General features: G+C 38.2%; 2 protein-coding genes across 2 annotated transcripts; both read right to left on the reverse strand.

Moving 5' to 3' along the window:
* Nucleotides 1–1,507: 1,507 nt before the first annotated feature.
* Nucleotides 1,508–5,025, reverse strand: LOC146318597 (collagenase 3-like). The gene is made up of 10 exons (XM_084730568.1): nucleotides 4,873–5,025; nucleotides 4,477–4,724; nucleotides 4,241–4,389; nucleotides 3,905–4,033; nucleotides 3,106–3,267; nucleotides 2,867–2,996; nucleotides 2,636–2,769; nucleotides 2,362–2,521; nucleotides 2,157–2,260; nucleotides 1,508–2,068 (listed from the first exon to the last, which is right to left on the reverse strand). The coding sequence occupies exons 1-10, from the start codon at nucleotides 4,978–4,980 to the stop codon at nucleotides 1,959–1,961; spliced, it is 1,434 nt and encodes a 477-aa protein (XP_084586694.1). The 5' UTR covers nucleotides 4,981–5,025; the 3' UTR covers nucleotides 1,508–1,958.
* A 2,437-nt stretch (nucleotides 5,026–7,462) lies between these two features.
* On the reverse strand, nucleotides 7,463–21,991 carry LOC146318598 (neutrophil collagenase). The gene is made up of 10 exons (XM_084730566.1): nucleotides 21,832–21,991; nucleotides 17,596–17,852; nucleotides 16,489–16,640; nucleotides 16,280–16,405; nucleotides 13,653–13,814; nucleotides 12,054–12,183; nucleotides 11,725–11,861; nucleotides 10,007–10,166; nucleotides 9,544–9,644; nucleotides 7,463–8,182 (listed from the first exon to the last, which is right to left on the reverse strand). The coding sequence occupies exons 1-10, from the start codon at nucleotides 21,967–21,969 to the stop codon at nucleotides 8,037–8,039; spliced, it is 1,509 nt and encodes a 502-aa protein (XP_084586692.1). The 5' UTR covers nucleotides 21,970–21,991; the 3' UTR covers nucleotides 7,463–8,036.
* Nucleotides 21,992–22,293: the final 302 nt, after the last annotated feature.

Below are 22,293 nucleotides of genomic sequence, written 5' to 3' on the forward strand. Positions count from 1 at the left end.
TGGGAGAGACAAAAAGTGAGTGAAAAAACACCCTAAATATGTTTACAACTACAAATGAACTTTCTTCTGTTGATTCTTGGTTTGCATTTTTTTAATTTTGTCATTGAAATAAGAGGCAAACTCAAACTAACGTCATGACTTAAATGTTTTGTCTAGACCCACATTACATAAATCAAGTTTGTCCCGTATTGTTTAATGTTAGAATATCAAATTTAATCAAAAGACTGTTATGTGGGGTGGAACTGCTAGCTCTACGTCCAGCCCTCCTCTTTTATCCGGGCTTGGTACCGGCAAAGTGACCCAAAAGAGACACTTTGGCAGAGTTACTGTTTGTTTAGTTTTCTTAAGTTTGGTTTAGTTTCTAACCTTATGCTCTAAAACAAGTCACAGTAAAACATGAACGTTTTTTTGCCGTAACTATAACATTTTTAACTTTTTTTTGTGTAGACGGATTTAACTTGACGACATTAATCATCTAAATGGACCAAAAAGAGATAATAGAAAAAACTGTCAATGGCAATGTAAGAAAATGATGGAAACTAGTCTTAATTCAGGTTCACTGTTTTTTTTTTCAGACACACACTGTGCTGGCTCACAGAAAGAGCAGGTCATTTTGGTTTGAGGGAGCTGACTTAAATGAATAAGCAGCTGATTTCTTTTAGTTATTTTAGCATGAAAGTGAAGAAACATTTACATTTACATCCCGCTCTGTAAGCCAGGGCGCACGATTCATTTGCAGCCTGGATGTGGAGTGGTGTGGGTCTCCTCTCTGCTCTGACTGCTGACTGTGAGACCGACCACCTGTGAGTGCTTTGGGACGGTGGAGGGTATGTAGTGCTAAATGGGAGAATAACCCTTGTAAAATAAATAATGTAATTATTGTAAAATAGACCTTAATCATTTGAATTAGGTGTTTCATTCATTCATTCATTTTCTGTAACCGCTTAGTCCATAAGGGTCGCGGGCTGCTGGAGTCTATCCCAGCTGACATTGGGCAAGAGGCGGGCTACACCCTGGACAAGTCGCCAGTTCATCGCAGGGCTGACACATAGACAGACAACCACTCACACTCACATTCACACCTACGGGCAATTCAATCATTTCCAATTAACCTAGCATGCATGTTTTTTGGACTGTGGGAGGAAGCCGGAGAACCCGGAGAGAACCCACGCAGACACGGGGAGAACATGCAAACTCCGGACAGAAAGGCCCTGCCCCAGCCAGGGAGCTGGGGGATTGAACTCAGGACCTTCTTGCTGTGAGGCGGCAGTGCTAACCACTTTACCACCATGCCGCCCTCAATTAGGTGTTTCAGAGCAGGAAAATTTCTAAAACATGCAGGGTCCCTGAGGACCAGGGTTGAGAAACACTGTACTAGAGGACACTTTATTATGCTATGTCCACTGGAAGGACACTTTAGTGGGATATTTGTCATGTTTGGTTCACTGGACAATAGACATTATCTTTTGATCTCCATCAAACAACGACAAAGAATACATACAACTTTGCTCAAACAACTTTTATTTGTGAATTGAAGATGCCAATTTATTTTCACATTTTCTTTTATCAGTTAGATACATACACACATTCATATGTCTTGTCACAGTGGTGTACAAATCTTTGTAGACAAGTGCAATTGTAACAATATTAAAATGAACTGATGTTCCAAAGTTCCACAGTTAAACTTCATAAAGCACACAAAAATCAAACGGTAGTAAAAACAGCAAAAGCAATAATTAATCACTGGAAATGACATAAATATCAAAATATGAAAGTTAAATTAACTTATTACAGCAAAGGCTGACATCACAAAAATAAAAAAAAAATAAAAAACATGTAAGGTGCTGTTCTCAGGGCATATATCCAGTATATGACCCTAAATGTATACCAGTATAATTATATATTATCGTGGATACTTCATTCTCATTTCGAGCAAAACAGTTTAGCCAGTAAACTGTCTAGTACTTATTGCAGGGCAAGAAGTATTTGTTCCTCAGCACACGGAACAGGGTCTTGCTCCCCAGGCTGTACTCATACATGTAGGGTCCGCTGTAGATGTAGGTGAAACCTGCAGAGCAGAACAGAGGCTCGCTGTTAGTTTCCGTGCAAACCTTTTCTCATTTCAGCCATCTAATAAAGCTTTAAGTGCTGCTCACCTCTGAACTGGAAAGCTGCGGTCACCTTGCTGGTTAGGCCAGTGAAGGTCTCATACACCGGTTTGGGGAATCCCTGGTCCATCGTCTTTTTGGCCTCATCATAACTGAAGAAACACAGACAGGATTAAGACCCATTCGCCATCTTCTAAACCATCATGTGACCTGAATCAGGCGATCTGAATTCATTTCACATCATGAAACGCACCTGTAGTAATTGTCGCCCACGAAGAACAGAGTCTTTTGAGATTCCACATCATACATGGCCGCATCGATTTTCTTCACGCTGCTGGGCAGACCGAAGCTGGAGAGTGATTTAGGGTAGTCACGAACAAGCTGATAGCCGTTGAAAGCCCAAACTCTGTCACCTGTAGACAGATAAGAAGAATATGTGTTTTTAGTATATGCACTGAAAATATATAATGTAATCTTAAGAATAGTACCAAATTAGGAGTTTTAGGTACAGAGAACAAGTACAGTACCTTTAAAGATTAAGACATTGTCTAATTCTTGACTTTCATAAGCAGCGTCGATGTGGGTGGGGGCATCGGGCCAGAAGTTTGTGATGAGAGTCTGCTGAGTTGTGGTGCTCTGAGGGTGGTTGCGCCAGAAGACTCTGAGAACACACACAAACAGTTTGTAAGTCAGCTGATGTGCGAGGAGAAAACATAAGCATTTAGTTATTTGAGCATTCTACAGTGTGTCTACAATACCTGTCCTTGAAGAAGAGCGCTTCTCCTCGCAGGTTGGTGACAGCGTCCAAGACCATGGTTGAATCACAGGCATCAGGGGTAGGGGGGGCTGTAGGTCTGGGCTTAAGAGGATCCTTGTCAGGGTTTTCACCTGGAGGTTAAGTGAAATCAACATCTCATTGAAGTGAAGTTGTGTGTAACTGATTGTGCATGAGTGATTTCAGGGATTATTAATGATGATCCAACCAGTTAGTACTGACCATAGAGAGACTGGATGCCGTTGACATCATCCTGGGGCAGAATGAAGGTGTTGGGGTCAATGAATGAGTACACAGGGTACATGAGAGCACCAGGATCATCAGAGTGAGACAAGCCCAGGGAGTGACCAAACTCATGGGCAGCCACCAGGAAAAGGACATAGCCTGCAGAAAACACGGAATAAACTTTAACTTTAACTTTAACTTTACTTATAAAACATTTCATAGGACAGGAGTAGTAAAAAGATCAAATAAGAAAAACAGATGAGATAAGAAAGTATTACATGTATAAATACATATACAATGTAAAAATAATGTCTTTGCAAGTGTCTTAAAATGTGATGTTCACTGAAATTGAAAAGGCAAGTTGGTGATTTTGTGATGATTCAAAAGTAGTAAACTTTTGTAGTCAAATAAACTTGATATTAGTTGATTTTTTTGTACAGTGGATAATATAAAAACATGTAAGATAATAAAGTATTGCATATATATAAAAACATATAAACTGTAAAAAACAGTTTTAACTTAAAAAGTTAGTTTGCATGATAATAATAAGGTATTACAGTAAAAAGAGAATAGGATATGAGGGTATTATCATTAATAATAATAATTCTTACAGTGCTGCTTGCAGAAAAAGGTGTATTTTATCCTGCTTTTAAAAGAACACACTGTGACAATACACCTGAGTTCATCATGTCAGTCAGAGCTCCTCAAGATGATGAGCACATATCATGTCAAAACACACACTGACAGAGTGGTTTAATAAAAGAGACACATTGCAGAGCAAAAGTAACAAACTGACCGGAGTTTGTGCTGAAAGTGAAGGTCTCATCCTCATCAAAATGAGCATCTCCTCCAATGCCGGGAGATGGGGCGAAGGCGTGGGCCAGAGTGCCATCAGGACCATCAAAGGGGGAGAAGTCACCATGAGCTGTTGGCAAGAACACATTCATGAGGTTACAGCTACAAGCCTGAAGTAGTATAAAAACAGGAAATCAGAGCTGGGTGTTCAGAATAAATCTTGGTTCTATGATTGATCGGCTGTCCAACACAGTTAGTCAAAGCTAAGATGTTTTATGGGATGTCAAAGCCAATAAATTGAGCATAGAGAGAAAATATAACTGGGAAAGACACTCACATCGGCTGACAAAGGAGATCATGATGTCAGCTGTGCCGCTGTAGATCCTTGTGAACCTCAGAGGAGTGACGTCGGCCCAAACCTGCAGAGCTCTCTCTATGGAGTCATCGATCTCTGACACAGACATGTCAGGTGAGTAGTTCTCTATCCTGTAGGACAAAAAATACACTTAAATAAAGAACTAAGACAATTCCTGGAGGAGGTTTCTCTCACATACATTTCCCGAGATCCTTTACCTGTAGGTGAGGCTGTTTGTCCTCCATTTGAGGTCACCCCCAAACGTGGAGAAACTGGCGATGTTGCTGTCTGGAACACCACAGCGAGGCTTCTTCATTATCGCCAAGGTGTCAGCATCCAGCTTCCCGGTGATCTGCAGACCAAAGAATTTCTGCATCCTAGTCAGCGTCTTGATCAATGGGCCGACTCCCCGTCTGATGACTGGGCCGGTCTCCTCCGTCAGGTTGAAGAAACTCTTCAGGTAGCTCTGCAAGAGAGAACAAGAGTTGAATACTTAAATCTGCACCAGCGGTAGAGCAGACATAACAACATTCTGAATTCATAGAACATTCAAGCCTCCACATGCAGTCTAATGCATAACAGCGAGATGACAAGCACAAATCAAGTGTACATACCTTTGCAAAATCTTCATCTTGTTCCGTCACCTGCGGTATTGGCACGCAGTAGGCTGCGACTGCCAGGCTCAGTAGAACGCTCAGGCTGAAAGTCTTCATGTTTCTCATGCTTCGTTGAATGTAAGTTGTGCTTCTGTGTTCTGCAGGCAGCTGTTTTATAGGCTGAGGACAGGGGCATGTTTAGCAACTACCTCCTTGATGCAATGACTCAGTACTCCTTTTATGGATAAGAGAGGAAGTTGGTCTTCTATTGCTCATCCAGCAAAAGTTTCCCAAAACAGGACACTGTAATTATGATGATGGTGACGTTGTTTCATAACAGACTGTGCAAGATTGTCATAAAATTAAGATTAAACAATCTCATCAATCTGCCAAAGAACTGCCTGTATAAACATTTTCACATTCATTTGCAGATTTATTTTTTTGTTGTTTTGTGTGGTTGTTTGTTTTTTGTTTGTACGTTCTTTTTTCCCCATCAGCTTTCAGTTATATTTCTACCTGAAAAATATACTTCATGACTGTAGTGGAGTATCTTAAAAATAATTTGACAAAAAAGAAAAAGAAAAAGTATGAGATATGAACCTTTATTTGTTTATTTAAATTGTGTCTAGAGCCAGTTCTGTCCAAAACCAAAAACCAAAAATAAACATAAAAATAAAACAACATCAAACACTGAAAATAGTGATAGACATGGAGATGTGATATGTGTGGTCGAATCCTTTAAAGTGACAGTTCATCCCAAAATCAAAAAAATATATATTTTTCCTTATACTTGTCCTGCAGTTTATCCAGTTTTTGGTGTGAGCTGCAGAGTTTTGGAGCCATCAGCTGTAGAGACGTCTGCCTTCTCTCTGATATAATGGGACTAAATGATACTCAGATTGTGAAGGCAGACATGTCTGATATGTCCAAAAGTCTGCAACTCACACCAAAAATATCTACATACATAAAGCTCAATAAAAACCACAGGAAATACATGTAGTATTGATTGATTGAACTGTCCCTTTAAGTCAGGTAAATCATCAAATCGTGTTTTGTGAACCTTTGAAAGAATCTGAAAATTAAAAACAGTGAACTAGTTTTTAAAATAACAAAGAAATAATAAGTAAGTGGACCACAAATATAAGCCTCTCATCAGAGGTAGTGCTGGTAATAAAGATGTTATATATTGCATTAAACATAAGGTTCTTAAATATTGTAATCAAATATAAAATTCATCATGATCTGGGTGCCATTTTTTTTCTTTATCTGTGCTTTCTTTTCATTATTAAAGACATGTAAGTTTTTCAGCAGTACTTGACTTTTTGTCCCACTTTGAGCTTAAGAAATTTTTCCACGCCGGTCTGTCGTTTATTGTCTGAACTTTGATTCATAACCTTCTTCAGCCATCACACTGTTGCTGCGTCTGTGTCATGTCATTATGAAGAAAAGCCCTAATAAAAGTCCCAACAAGTTAGGAAGTATAGATGCCAATCATTCATCATGTTGCGCAATTTTATTCACCACAAAATCCAAACAGCCCTTTTGTTGTGAATCAGAGGCTTCATTCATCATTATACAACATATGAATAACACAGTTAAGTTGTTGTTCATTTTAATAGTCACAAAAAAACAATGTTATAACTATGTACAGTAAATTGGTTGAATAAATAATAAGTAAAACTAAAACAGAGTCAGTTTATTCTGTAACATGTTAATGAGCGCTGTGCTGCATAGATAACAAAGGATTTTTCACTTGATAGAGGAGATGTGTGACTCAACTACAGGTAGTTTTTTCCATCCAGACACGTCTGTAATAATCTATAACCACTTTCTACATCAATGTAAGTGGAAAGCTACATTTCTGGTCACTCTGTGGACACAGAGGAAACACTAATGTGTGCTGCAACGTATTTTCTCAGGTGAATTGATCAACACTAGTAAAAGCAGAAAGTCTGTGGGAAATATGTGTTGCAACAGAAAACACACAAACATACACACTCAGTGTAAATATTTGGCCTCAGAATTAGTGACCAGAGATCACAGTGATGCAAAGGTAGAACCATAACATTTATTTTGTTTAGAAGAAGTGTAGGTCACCTGTTCTTGACAACTGGGACAAATCATGTCCTACCAAAATATATCTATTTTTAAATGATTAGTACCAACACACTTACTTTCTTTTTTTTGGGTTAAAATATGTTATTTTAAGATTTATATATATGAAATATATATAATTTATGAAATGTTTTGCTTTGCTTTAATTATTTTAAATGTCTAAACTTGCTCAGTGCCAGAAAACCCCCTTATCCCAGACAAGAATTCATAACATAACATAACAATAGCTACTAATAACATAAGTATAAATATGTGCTGTTATAATCATTGCTTTAAAATCATTTTTTAGATTTCTGTTGAATCTGACATTTACAAAAACATGATTTAATCAGGCATAAAAAGAGTTAGCTATACCCTAATTACCCCTGTCTCACTTTCTGGTTTAAACATGGGAAAACTGCTCAAAAAATTTCAATTTTTCGACAAATTTATTAAATAATATAGCTCTCCAATATGTCTAAACTGTAACATGTCAACTGTGTAGCCCTTAACATTAAGAGAACATTGAGACACTTCAAGAAATAAAGTTGCTGCTCACTGCGACTCTGCTGTGAAATGAAAAAATGTAACATTTTGTTAAGTCTGTAAGACATCAGCTCTGTTAGATTTTCTGTCTTGACGTCTACACTTAATAAAAAATTAAATCACTAGGAGGTTGGCCCGTTACAAAGTTTAATAGCCCAGAATTTGATCTTTTAAAATATATTTTCCAGCATAACTGAAGAGCAAAAGTCAACTCCCCTCAAAATATGGTTTTGTCCCAATTCTCAAGAATAGCTGAGGTATAATGCATTTCATAAGAAGATCATTAAAATCTTAAAACACACAGTTAGCAGCAACATCTGAATAAAAAAAAAACTGTACTTTGATACAAGGTACAAATGCCATTATTACAACATTGTATTACACACTGAGGTAACACTTTTCACCACTTCCCTGGATTATTCATCAGTTGGTGTGTTGTGTGGTTATTGCTGTATGTACAGTTTTTGTAACACTTTGCGTAAACACACATAGCAGATACACTATTAGAAGCACCATTATCATCATGGAGAGCTTTCCTTCAATTATCTCCTTTCTGCCAGGGTTTCATTGCCGTCTTCGTCCTTCTTCTTGCAGTCCAGCAGGTCATTCGCGAGGCTGGTGGAGACGACACGTTTGGAGTCGGGGTCAAATGTGTAGTGGATGTTTCCCTTGAAGAAGTGCACAAATCCTGATGGAAATGAAGATTCATTACTGTGATACATAAAATATAAATAATGGATGTGATCAGATTATCAGGGTGTAAAGTTGTGATGCTAAAAAACGCTCACTGGGGCTCCTGTGTCATTTTGGGGGACATTAACAAAATCTAAAGAAATCTTGATTTGCAAACAACAACCCTGCTAAAGAAGACTCAAACATGACTGTATTTCTTAAAGGGATAGGTCATTCAAAAATTAAAATTCATTATCTACTCACTGTCATGCTGATTGAAGGTCTAGCCTAAATCTTCACTGGAAATCCTTAGCTTGGAGCAAGGTTTACGAGCGCGTGCATACCATCTGAACTGTGTGTGTGGTGTGATGGTGTTCAAACATTAACAACAGCAGGTATATTACGAAGTTCAACTCCACTGTGTGACATCTGAGATCTTGAGATTCAACGTTGAATCGTTGAATTACTGGCGGATCACAAACCGACCAGGTGCATACCGCCACCTTCTGCCAGAGTGTGTACATCTGCAAGTGTGCTCGGGCATAAAACAACATTTTTCGTGTGACTGCTGACTAGCAGAGGAGAGGCAATCGCACTCTGGCACAGTACGGATCAATCATAGCGTGAAAACACCCTAAAGCACTCATACTTCACCAATGTGATGAATATTGCATAAAGTGTTTTGTATGTAGGTATGTATATACTGTTACAACTGTACTTATATATTCCTTGTATAAAGTTTTATTTCTCCTTTTAGTGCTACTTTTATGTACTTATTGCCTGTGTGGATGTCTGTTTATATATCTCATTTGTGTAGCATCGAGGGGGCAAAACCGCATTTCACTGTGCAACCCTGCATGGTATTAATGACAAATAAATAAAATCTTGAAATCTCGCTTGTTAGTTTTTTGTCTGTTTTTGTGAAGCACTTTGTGACTTGTGACGTGTGTTTTGAATACTGCTATAAAAAAAAAGGTTATTATTATTATTATCATTAGCAGTAGTGGTAGTGTTAAAATCTTTAAAAACAGAGAGAGAGAAAGTTCAGATGTCATTGTCAGTATTTGCAGGAAAATGGTGGGATTGGTGCATCTGCATAGCACCTCATTGTCTATTTGCTTTTCTATGTGCTAATTGCAAATTTTGATAAATTATTTTTATTACTTTTTGCAGGCAAGGAGGCTTCTATTGGCCGGATTTATATTTTTGTCACTCTGCCTTTCCCTACTTTATTTGACTTGCACATTAGTCGGGATGAAGAAAACCACTTGTTGATGTCAAATGAACGGGAGTATTTTTTTAAAATTCTAATTTAATTAAACCATGTTGTTTAAAAACTGCGTGTATGAAGGCAAGAAAGGAAGGTGGTGTAACTACCATCATAGAAGACAGCGGCATCTATTGGAGTAGGAATCCCTGGCCACAGCTGATCTACAGGTGTAGGTGATTCCTCCATCATCTTCAGCTGCTCATTGTACCTAGATGTTGCACACACAGAAAACATGGCAGAGCTTTGTCTCAGTGTTTTCCTGCTCATGGGTTACATTGTAAACCACAGCCAGCTGTGTCATTGGGTGAGAAACAGCAGAGCCAGTGACTGCAATCGGCTTTGCACACACAGGAAATTTGTAACTTGTTATTACATCAAAATTGAGGGAAGTGGTCAAATCTGGTCAAGTCACTTTTATTTACTAAATATTAAGAGTCATAAACAAACAAGAAAGATTTCCCCTGAGAAAAACCCTTTCAACAGAAAACAAGTTAGAAACCACACAAGTTTAGCTTAGCATAAAGACTGGAAATGGTGAAGATCTGTGAGGAACAGTAGGACTGTTAATACCTCCAACACTCATGGCCAGTGAAGAACACAGTGTAGTGGTCATTTCTGAAGTGAAGGGCAGCATCCACAGATTTTATTCTGGAGGGGAAGCCCAGGTTGGAGATATTTTTTGGAAAACCCTCCTCAAGATTTAACTGCCTCAGCATCCAGTATTGATCACCTGAAAAAAAAAAAAGAATATAAAAAAGACTAAACTAACCATTTTAGTATACCTGCTTTTTTCATAAGAAAAGTATATTAAAGCCATTTATTTAGGGTCTTATGTACAATCAATATAAAAAGTTTCACTCAATTGGATGTTTTCCTCTCTTACTGCTTTTATCAATGGAATCATGGTCGATATAATTTGGCTTTTCTGACAAAAAAAATACAAAAAACCTCTTTAATGTCATAGTGAAAAGATTTCTACAAAGTAATGTCAATTAAATAAAAATATATAATGCAAAATAAGTGATTGCATAAATATTCACCCCCTTCCAGTCAGTATTTATTAGATGCACCTTTGGCTGCAGTCACAGCACTGAGTCTGTGTGGACAGGTCTCAATCAGGCGCGCACATCTGGACACTATTCAAGCTCTGCCAGGTTGCACGGGAATACACAGGAATACTGATTACTTGAGACACGTTCACTGCACTCCGGTGATTTCCATTTCACTAATTGTGAGACTACAAGCAGCAACTGACTGGACCTCTGTTGATTTAGGTCAGTCACTTTGAAGGCGGTGAATATTTATGCAATCACTCATTTTACATCCTATATTTTAATTAATTGACATGACTTTGTAGAAATCTGTTTTCACTTTGACATCTTTGTGTCAGAAAAGCCAAATTATACCAACCATGGTTTCATTTATAAAAGAAATAAAAAGGGAAAACATCAAAGGTCCTGAATACTTTTTATACTGTACTGCACTGTACATAACAGTAAGCATTTAAAAAGTATTAGAAATTAATTTGACTGCAAAATTTAAATATTGTTATTTAAATTTTTGTACACTGTCCTGCATTGGGTTTGAATTGTGCTCTGAGATTTATTATGAAAAAACTACAAATAATTCCACAAACCAATCATAAAAAAAATCCATGTCATTTGCTATGTGGGTGCAAAAGGACTTTTCTGAGCTTTACTTTGTCAGACAGAGTTTTCCAACAGGGAACCAAAGCCGCTGTCTGTGATCTCTTCACAGACACAAAACTTCATTGAAAAAAAACCCAGAAATTTTCCCTCGCAGGACATGGGAACTGCTGGTCTCCTGCCGCCTCAATCCACAGCAAGTGACCAAGTAGTTCGGATCCGAACAAACACACAATAACCCGAACTAACTAAAAAACACAAATACAAACTCCCGTGTCCTGCAAGACAAAAATCCTGTTTCTGTCCATGGAGTCCGGTGGCTTCACTTCCCTGTTGGAAAACTCTGTCTGTCCACTGCAGGACATTACTTAGCTTCTGTGTTGGGATTCCTGAGGCAGCTGTCAATCAAACATGAGCTGACACGCCCACACACTCTTGAAAAATAGTCTCACAGCAAAAGCTGAACCAGGTTATCTAATTGTTGTGAATGTTTATTTTCACTCAGATCTTTTTGGATTCTTACTGCAAAACTTTACTCTGATATCATATATGCATTTTATTATTTCAAGCTAAGTTTCTAGAGGCTCCAAAGTGTACATTGAAGAACTCAGGATGTTCTTTCAGTATATGAGTTTATTTTACCTTTGAAAAACAGCATAACATGCTTCCCCACATTCTCATAGACAGCATCCAAGAAGTGAGGCACAACGTCCGACCACAGACTGCTGATCAGGGTGATTCCTATTTCATCAAACAGAGGGTGTTTGCGCCACATAAATCTGCAAAGGCAGAAAATTATCTCAAACACTATTTTGAAAATGTTTTTCATCCAGTACTCTTAAACCAATAAAGAAACCAGGTGAGAAGCAACACCCCATTTACATTTGGTTATCCAGAGGAAATTGAATCTGCCTGAGCACATCTGGATGTAGTCTGGCTTGCATTGTTTACTCACAGGACAGTTTACATACCTATCTTTGAAAAACAGCACCTCCTGTTGTAATTCTGTCACAGCGTCAAAGGACAAATATGGATCACATTTGTCGGGTGTTCTTGGAGGAGGTTTGTTGGAGACTAGTGATGCAAAATCGGGACTGATACCTGCAGGCAACAGAAGTAAAAACAATTTAAGGGCTTTTTTCAACAGAAACTATAAAACTCCACCCAGCCCCAAATTTTCCCTTCAAATTAAGTCAAGTAAAAGCTTTATGAAAAGAGCAATGATCACAATAATACATCATCTGCAAAGAATTCTGACCCATTTGAATCAAAGTCACAAGTGCTTGCAAGTCTGCAAGCAGTATAACATTATGCATGCATGCCTTATAAAGTGTTATGACCACATGTTATGATGCACATAAAAAATGTGATAACTGGACATCTATGTGTAGTGTTCAATATTGCTAAACTGTATTCCATTCTGATGCTTTCGGCCAAAAGATTTCTTCTTACACTTGAAATTGAATGTTGGGAGGGGTACTTTATAAAATGTATTCAGTTACTAATTACCTAATTATCTACAACATGTAGTCAGTAATATAATCCAAGTATCACAATATTAAAGTAATGTTACTTGATTACTTTCTGTTAATTTTGGATTACCTCAATATCAAATATGGTGAAATTGTTTGGGCTAATATAATGTTTTTTGGGCTACAACAAATAATTATTTTCATCACTGATTAATCAGTCGATTCTTTTCTCAATTACTCGATTAGTTGTTTGCTCCATAAAATGTCAGAAAATAGTGAAAAACGTTTGACGTCCTCACATTTGGTTTATTGTGAGAGAGGAGTAAATGAACCAGAAAATATTCAGACATATTTCATTTCATAGTTTAATAGTCAATTAACAATAGATTAATCGTTGCAGCTCTAAATGTTTTATATTTGTTGTTAGGTTTATTAGTTTGTTCAGCTGTTCCTTCCTTTGTTGTGTGCAATTGATTGATTGATTGATTGATTTAAAGTCAAAACATGGTAAAATTTCCACTCAGTGAAGCATTTTTGCAAAAGAGGCCATGATGATGAATTGGTAGCTGTGTGTGTGCTAACTTGCTAAAATTACTAAGAAGCAGAGAAAAAAATCCAGCCATGCAACTGCTGAAATGCAACAGAATGAGTAAAAATATGATGCATTCAGGACTCAGACAGAGAACCTGGGTATTTAGTTTGACAATCAAGCTGTGACGCTGGTCGTTATTCACTGACTTCACTGTGTGATGATGACACATTAGAAAGAGGATGTGGATCTGGTTTCCCACACTGCTGCTGCTGACTACAACAGTATTACCGTGTGAACATGCTAATGAGGTTGTAACTAAACTGACATGTAAATGTCTTACTGTTGAAAATATGTTGCATGCAATATTGTGCATTAATTAGAATTATGAATACATTTTTTGGTTGAGAGCAAAACAAAGGTGAAGATCACAGGTTACACAGGGCATCTCACAATACAGTCACAGTGTAAGCCATGCATTTTAGTTTGTATCGCTCTGCTTCAGAAAGGAATCAGCAACCGTTCTGAATCCAAGCAGTGAAATGATGCTTTAATCCCTCTGAACTCACCATACAGGCGTTGGATATCTTCGACATCGCGGAAGGAGAGTTCAGTCTCATAATCTGGAGCAAAGTTGTACGCGGGGTACATGATGGCTCCGGGGTCTGGTGAGTGGGGCAGGCCGAGTGCATGGCCAAATTCATGGGCTGCCACAACAAATAGGTTGAAACCTGGAGCAGGAACACAGGCCTCATGAGGGCTTCACGGCACAGACAAGGTGCAAAGTAAAATGTCATGTGTCATATGTTCTCAAGACATATCATCAGACTTTAATTTGGCCTATTAGTATGAATATGTGGTTACTTCAGGCGTTGTTACTTTTCAGTTCTCATTCAGTTTTCCCAACAAAATGTATATGCAAATTCTTTACATCTGTACTTTGTTTCATTTGTATTGTCAAGTTAAAGGAATAGTCGGAAATTTTGCAAAATGTGCTTATTCAATTTCTCGCCAAAAGATTGATGGGAAGATTGATATCATGAAGTTAAATATGAAGCTAGAGCCTGAGACTAAGACAAAGGCTATTTCTCAGCCGAATTTAAGACTCATGTTGGTCTTAAATTGAGCTCATTTGTGTCTTGATCTTATTTTGAACTCTCCTTTCCTCTGGGAAGACCTTTTGCCATAAAGCTATTTCTGTAAGAAATCTTAATGTCAGAAAGCCATTTTCTGGCAGAAAGGGCTTCCTGGGGTTATCATCATAACACACAGCTGCCTTCATCATCAGGTTTTGTTTTGCTTTACTTTTCAAAATTTTATTATAAGTTTCCTGATGCAGTTTGGTTAGGTTTAGGCAAAGTGGGTTAAATACTCGATTAAAATAGACCATTACCCACATGTCAGAGAGGCTTTCTGGGAGAAAGATTTGAAAGCACTGACGGCTAACTTCTCCCATGTGTGCAGCAGACGATTGGATTAGCTGAAAAGATTAGAAGCAGTGGGATGATTCGAGTCTACATAAGCCCCTGCAAAACCGCAACTGGCCACTATAACACATTTATACAACAAAAATGTTGTGTTTATTAGTGTGGTTTTGATGAGCTGGCAGATTGTTAGATTAGTTAGCTGGCATGTCTGTCAGAAGCTAACTAAAGTTAACTAAATGTTTATGGAGCCACAAAGAATATTGAGTATCAGTGGGTAAATTATTTATTAGAAAATATTTGTCTTAAGTGAGGCAGATTTTCGTACTTTAAGCTGCAGGCAGGCCACCTGTTTCTAGTCTTTATGCTAAGCTATACTAGCCATCTCTGCCTGTAGCTTCATATTTATCATACACATCGAGCTGCAATGATTAATCGCAACTATTTAGATAATCGATCAATTGGTTTGAGTAATTTTTTTAAGAAAAAAAAAATTTTAAATTCTCTGGTTTCAGGACAAAACAAGACATTTGAGGACAAAACCCTGAAACGCTAATCAATATTTTTCACCATTTTATGGATTAAATAACTAATCAATTAATCTAGATAGGAATGATTGGGAATGAGAAATAGTGGCATCGCTGATTTCAGTATTTTTCACTAGTCTAATGAATTTCTTCAAACTTTTGATGTATTATACATCTTTATGAGACTAGAACATTTGAACAAGAGATTAATCAATGATAAATATAATCGTTAAAAGAAAGACTGGACCTATTTTTCAACTGACAATACTGTGACAGGATTCATTACTTGATGGTTCCTTTACTCCACTCTGACAACAAACTGAGTATTTTTGAGAGGATGACAAAGTATGAGATCAACATATTTGAAATTTCTTGGTAAGTATGTGGTAATTAATTATCACATCCTCAATGTGAACTTGAAGCGTTAGTCTATTATAGCCTGATATTAGTCTGTGAATGGCAGTGTCAGTCCTGTCAGTCCAGGCTGAAATATCTCAACAACTACTGGATGGATTGCCACAAAGGTTTGTACAAATATTCATGGTACCCAGAAGATCAATCCTAGTATCTTTGGTGATCTTTGAGTAAAAGTGACAAAAAAAATGCAGAGTCATGACTTTTGGTGCAGACATTCATGTTCTCCTCAGGATGACTTAACATTAACCTGTCAGTTTCCCCCACTTGACTTTCTTCAGACTTTTGATATATTATAAATGATATATTTATGAGACTAAAACATTGGAAAGAGATATGAATTGATTAATGAAAATAATTGTTACAGGAAAGACTGGACATATTTTTCAACTAATAACATTGTGACAGGATTAATTAAGTGATTCATCATTTTGAGTCACTTTTTTATTTAAAAAAAACAAAATTCTCTGATATCAGCTCCTTAAATGTGAATATTTTCTGGTTTCTTTTCTCCTCTGTGACAACTACCTGAATATGTTTGGGTTGTGGACAAAACAAGACATTTGAGGATGTCATCTTTTTCATTATTTTCTGACAGTTCATGGACCAAACAACTAATCGATTGATCGAGAAAACAATGGACAGATAACTGATGATATAAATAATCGTTAGTTGCAGCCTTACATGCAGGCATCTTATCTAACTGGCAGCAAGAAAGTGAGTGAGCACATTTCCAAAAATTTCGAACCATTCCTACCATGAAATGAGTAGTGTGTGTGTGTGTGTGTGTGTGTGTGTGTTTTCAGCATGCTAGATTTCTAACTTCAGTACCAGTAGCATTTAAGGTCCAGTCTTCATCAGCATCAAAGTGCACATCTCCGCCAATACCACGCCCAGGAAGAAAGGCGTGAGCCAGGATTCCTCCTTTGCCATCAAAAGGTGAGCCGTCCTTATGGTCTGCAACAAACAGTTAACCATTCAATCTTTTGCTCCATGCATCCGTGTCAGGGCTGAGGACATTTGGTCTCTTTAGAACTCACCACCACTGTGGACGGAGATGACAATGTCAGCCTCTTTCCTTTTCCTCTTGCGAAATTTCAGCAGTGTGACAGCGGACCAGAGCTGCCATGCATCTCTGAAGACTTTGAGAACCTTTGAGGCTTGGATGGGGAGGTTCTTGTGACCAACGATCCTGAGGAACATGGAAAAAATTTTACCTCTTAAGTCAGATAAATTTAAGGCTTTTTGTCAGTATACCTCCCTTTTCCACGGGGCGTAATGCGCAGGCCAAAATTTCCTCTGGACGCAGTTGGATACACCCACAACCAATCAGAGCAATGAAGCAAATGAAGTAGATATTTAAATATTTTAGGTGAGAAATAGGCAACAAAGTAACAGACTGTTGATGAGTTTCAGGGGGCCAGAGGCGTTGCGCTTGACGGATCTGCTGACTAGAAGTGATTAGAGACCTACAATCATTGTAAAGAATTCGTCCCGCATTAAATAAATACTTGTGATCGGTCCAGTCGGATCCAAGACTAGTGGAATTATGTCTGAATGGAAGGGGAGGGGACAGACGGATCTGCCAGAGCAAATGAAAACATGAGCTTGGCAGATTCATCTGGTTTCCAAGGTAACATAAATCGGTAACACTTCATTTTCCAGGTCCTATAATTTCATTGTAACTAGGCAGTGATTGACAAGTAATATCTTTAAAATTACCCACAAAACAACTCCAACTTACCCCCAAATTTCTTGGTTAACTATGTGATGATTAGCAAGAACCTTTTTATATAATGGGTGGTGATTACCAAGTAATATATTTTAAATTTCTTAGAGATTACACACAAATATTATGGTTAACTCTGTAATAATTAGCATGTACCATTTCCATGTAGTTGTCAGTAATTACAAAGCAACATACACACATAAAATACAACTACTGGATGGATTGCCACAAAAGTTTGTACAAATATTCATAGTACCCAGAAGATGAATCCTTGTGTCTTTGGTGATCTTTGAGCAAAAGTGAGAAACAAATGCACAGTCATGAAATTTGGTACAGACTTTCATGTCTTCCTCTGGATGGCTTAACATTAACCTGTCAGAATCGTTGTTGTTGTTATGCTAACATTAGCATTTCAGACCTGTAGCTGAGGGTGCTCTTCATCCACCGAACTGTGTCTCGGAACTGTTCCACGTCTGACAGGCCACAGCGTGGCCTCTTCATAACTTCCAGAGTCTCTGTGGTCAGCTCTCCGCTTGGAGGCAAACCGAAGAAGCGCTGCATCATCTGGACCTTATCACAGAGCCCAGTCGACCAATCAGTGTCTTCATCTGTGTCTGCACTCCTCTTGTGTCTCTCTGACGTGGGCCTGTAGCCATAGAAGTGCTGCAGATATTCCTGAGGAAGATATTTCAGTTAATTGTGCAGAATGGTGCACTACTGGAGTCAACTAAAAGTTAATGAACATATGCCACTCTTATTTAATGTCTTCTTTTTCCTGTGACTAAAGGGTTTGAAAGTCTATCTCTCACACAGACAAAAAACACATACAGACACGAGTAGCACAAAACTTCCATGTTTTTTTCTCATAATGTGACACTAGCTGAACAATTAGACCAGCTTTCAACCACTCATGAAATTATGCTAAAGCCAGAAATCTTGGTCAGATCTAAATTTTGACACCACAGGCCCCAGTTTGAAAGTGCAAGTGCAGTGGATTTAATTTAGTCAAGGTGTGTCCAAATCCAGCTTTGTCGTGTTGCACCGAGGCTGCAGAGGCATCCTGTCCTACACCTATCAGCTGTGCACAAGCGCCTCGATTAATTCATGGGTGAGTTGAGGCTGAACATGCAACAAACCAATCAGAAAGTCAGCTCTCATCACCTTTAAGAAGCAGGTGCGCCTGGAGCGCAAATGGTGACAGCATGACGGCAGATTTACCAGGAAGGAAAAAAAGAGAAAAGATTTTAAAGTGAGGAGACAGATCTCCTGAAAACATAAAAACGTTCAATATATGGAGACAGGAGGCTTCATGTGTAAATAGTCTCTTTTACATTAACACTTGGAAAAAGTAATACAATACATGAAGCATAAAAGTAATGCAGATATGTAACTGTTTATGTTTTATACTAAAGGGTTTAAACTTTGCAAATTGTTTGCCACTACATTTTATTAAAGGAGCAATATGTAAGCCCCTGCTGTCAAACTAGTGAACTGGAGTCACAGACAGTATAGTAAATTGGTTGAATTCCTATTTATTATACACCACGCCCCCTCCTCCTCAAACTCAAAGCTCAGGCAGGTTGCCTGCAGACTGCAAGAACACTGAACACTAGCACGAGACAAGCAATGGAGCAAAATGTTAATGTCAGGCAGTGAGACATGCAGCCACTGAGCTCATCATCCAGAGTGTGTTATTTCAGAGCAGTATACTTGTGTTTTCAGGACAACCAACTTACTTTTATATTGACAGACAACTGACACACTATTGTCAATTTGGGGGCAGGGAGGAAACAACTCACATCAACCATATATCATCTATTTGCTATTTGTACTCATTTTATAGGTCCCTTGTCTTGTTGTTGAGGTATTGTACAAATAAACTTGCCTTGTCCTGTTGTGCAGTAAACATTCCAAACATTTTCTCAAACCTTTAATGACAGTATGTTGCAGAAGCGTTGCTGTACTCATGTAATTGTAGGTGTCTAAAGATACTGCGGCCTCTGATTTATAGGATTACTGAAGCTCTACGGGGATTTGTACAGTAATCTCCATGGACAAATGTTCCATTGTACTGTAACACCTCTGGGCTGATGGTTTGTGATGGTTTTGGACTTGAGCTCTCTGAACTCACATGCTGTCCACATGCTTTTAAATCCTTCTGTTTACAGTTCATACCGGTTTAGGAAAATATACTAAACATAAGGTGAGTTTTCAACATAAACTAAATAATTAATGCCCTGGGGCGGGTGAAGCACCCACAGTGTTTACCAGCACCTCTGTTTTTATTGTGGTTCAACATCAGGTTCAATTCAACTGCTAAAGTAATTAAGAACAGCAGGTTATTTATGGCCTGAAATGTGTCTACACCTTCACACTGTGCTGCACCCTCCTCTTATCAGTTGTTGATGCTCACTCTGCTGGAGGCTGAGGGCCTCTGTGGTTGTTCACTTCACTCTAATTACCACAGCTCATTCATTCGATTTATCATTATTTATTATAACAATGAGAGAATGTCAACAGCCTTGATATTTTAACATAATTGGATAATCTGTTTTTGCAATTTCTGCATCTGTGAAACCTCAGCTGAAGTAAAATGTGATGCAGTGATAATGATTCTTTATGAGCTCTTCTTCTTAACGTCTGTCTGGACTCAGTTCTCAAGAAGGCAGATGCGAGATGCCAGTGTTATTGTGGTAACAGATAATGAAGTCAGGAGATAAAGGCAGTCAAAATATGTGAGCAACTGCAGCCACACAGTTTTTGTTGCAATATTTACAAAAAAAACATGTTTCTCCTGGCCATGTGTTTAAATGTTAGCTTGATATGATCTTGATCTGAAATTTTTGAAATTGAACATTTTCTGATGAATCATGATAATGGCTTTATCAAAAGTGCAGTAAGTGATTCTGGAGAAAGATCACTGTTTGTTGACTCTCATTCTCAAGACTGAAACACTGAAACATTATCTTAACAACCTGTTTTCTAAAGCCTAAAAGCCAAGACAAGGGGCAGAAGTCCAGTCTTCTCTCACGCCATTTAAATTATTATATGTTATTATACTGCAAGGTAAATTCAGAACCTTTGTCCAGTGCTGCTGCTTACCCCTGCTTTAACTCAGATTTTTAATATTCAGAAAATATTAAATTATATTTACAGGAATGAACAGTGACTGAATTGTGCCTGTGGCATCAAGATTGTCAAGTATTAGCAGTTGGTATTATATCAATTTTCATAGTTCTTTAAGTGAAAAAAGGTCAAATATATTTATTTTTCCCAAAACAAGGTTGGCACCATTGTTGATACCCAGTGTTAGTTTATCAGTTATTGTGTGGCTGTATGAGTTTTTCCTACTTTTGCTGGTTACTTCCATTCTAATCAAAGTTTTGGATGTAGTAATGAGTAGTGCTGAAAGAAATGAAAGGAAACTTGTAATTTTTACCATGAGGAAAAAATGCCAGTATTAATAATAATAAAAAAAAAGAAAATCCATCATATTATCATCATAGATGTCATATGCACCTGACGTGAAATAAGCCAAACTGTCTGTTTGCACCTGGGTGTATATAGCCTAGCATGGCAGAGACAAGCACCCAGCTGTCGGCGGACAACAATGTTATTTGCATCCAGTGTGTAAATAGCCAGTGTGGCTATTTGGCAGAGACAAATCATGTCCTTTTCCTAAACCAAACCAAATAGTTTTGTTTCCTAAACCTAACCAAGTGTTTTTTTGTTTTGTTGCCCAAACCAGGGGTCTGCAGAGCCACATGCAGTTCTGTTGCCTCTCTCCAGTGGCTTTTTGTGGCTTTGACAAACGAATACATGGAAATAAATGTTTTTTTAAGCATCATAATTATAATTGTGGGTCTAAGGTGATTTCTACAATTGTAAAAATGTGCAGCCTAAATACTGCATAAAAAAGAAAATTGTAAACTAAAATTTGCATTATAGCCTAATGCACATATGGCCTTGTCATGGCTCTTCTGATAGTAAAGGTTGTCAAACTTCAGCAGAAAACTGACAATAATAATAACATTTTTTTAAAGAATGTTTTAAGTAATAGGTACACTCAACTAAGTCTAAAAATCAAGTTAACATTGACTTCAACATTTCACACTAGACTTACATCCTGGTGCCGTGCTTCACTCTTCCATCCACCACATCCTGCAGCTGCTGCAGAATCTGTCACTCTCCATAGCTAAATGAAGCAGGCTGGGTGTGAATAGCCTAATTGCTGCCGTGTGCCTATTCTCACCCAGGTGCAAACAGACACTTCTTATATTATACCTCTATTAGAAATGTTTGACTGGGTAGCAAGTCACAAATGAAATAGTTTGCATTTTTTTTTCTTTCAAATATCTATTAAATGTTGAGCTACATGCCCCCAGAAACAATTCTACAAAGTTTTATGTTGCCATAAATTTGTGGACCTCTGGAGCTATAGACAGTATTCCTCTGGAAACAGAAACACAGATCTTATCACTAACGTGATTTAAAAGGCTTTTAGGGAAAAACAGCACTTAGCTGAACTAACAAACCACAACCATACCTGAACAAAGCCACACTCAGTTCCAGGCAGTGGGGCTATAAAGCTGTCCCAGCACAGACACTGGCTGTTTTTCACCTTTTCCTACTGAGGTCATAAACTGGTAAATACCTCTGCAAACTCCTGCTCAGCTTCAGCTGGTCCAGCACGGGTTGGCAGAGGCAGGTTTGGGGTGCGGAGAGGCAAGGCCGCGACAGGAGACCCACCAGGCATCAGAAGAGTCAGGAGACTGAGCCAGAGCATCTTCATGTTTGACAGGCAGGAGTCCCAGCGAGTCAGTCTGTCTCTGAGATGTGCAGCTGCTGATACACGGGGCTGTATGCAAAGCGGCAGCGGGGACCACCTGCTAATTATGTGTGAGTGCTCCTGTCCCGACAAGAACAGCAAGGTGGCTCACACAAAACAGGGTCCTCTACAATGTGTCTTCAAAGAACCAGCAGGTCCCTTATTTATAAAGCTTTTTATCAGAGTAGGAAATCAGTTCTTACTGGGACAAAATTCTTCTGTATGCTGATTCAAGATAGACCTATTGTGAAGGAAATGTACACAGAGCTGAGTCAGATTGCACTGAAA

The sequence above is a fragment of the Lutjanus erythropterus genome, chromosome 11 (assembly GCF_056507025.1).
Source record: "Lutjanus erythropterus isolate fLutEry1 chromosome 11, fLutEry1.hap2, whole genome shotgun sequence".
NCBI lineage: Eukaryota > Metazoa > Chordata > Actinopteri > Lutjaniformes > Lutjanidae > Lutjanus > Lutjanus erythropterus.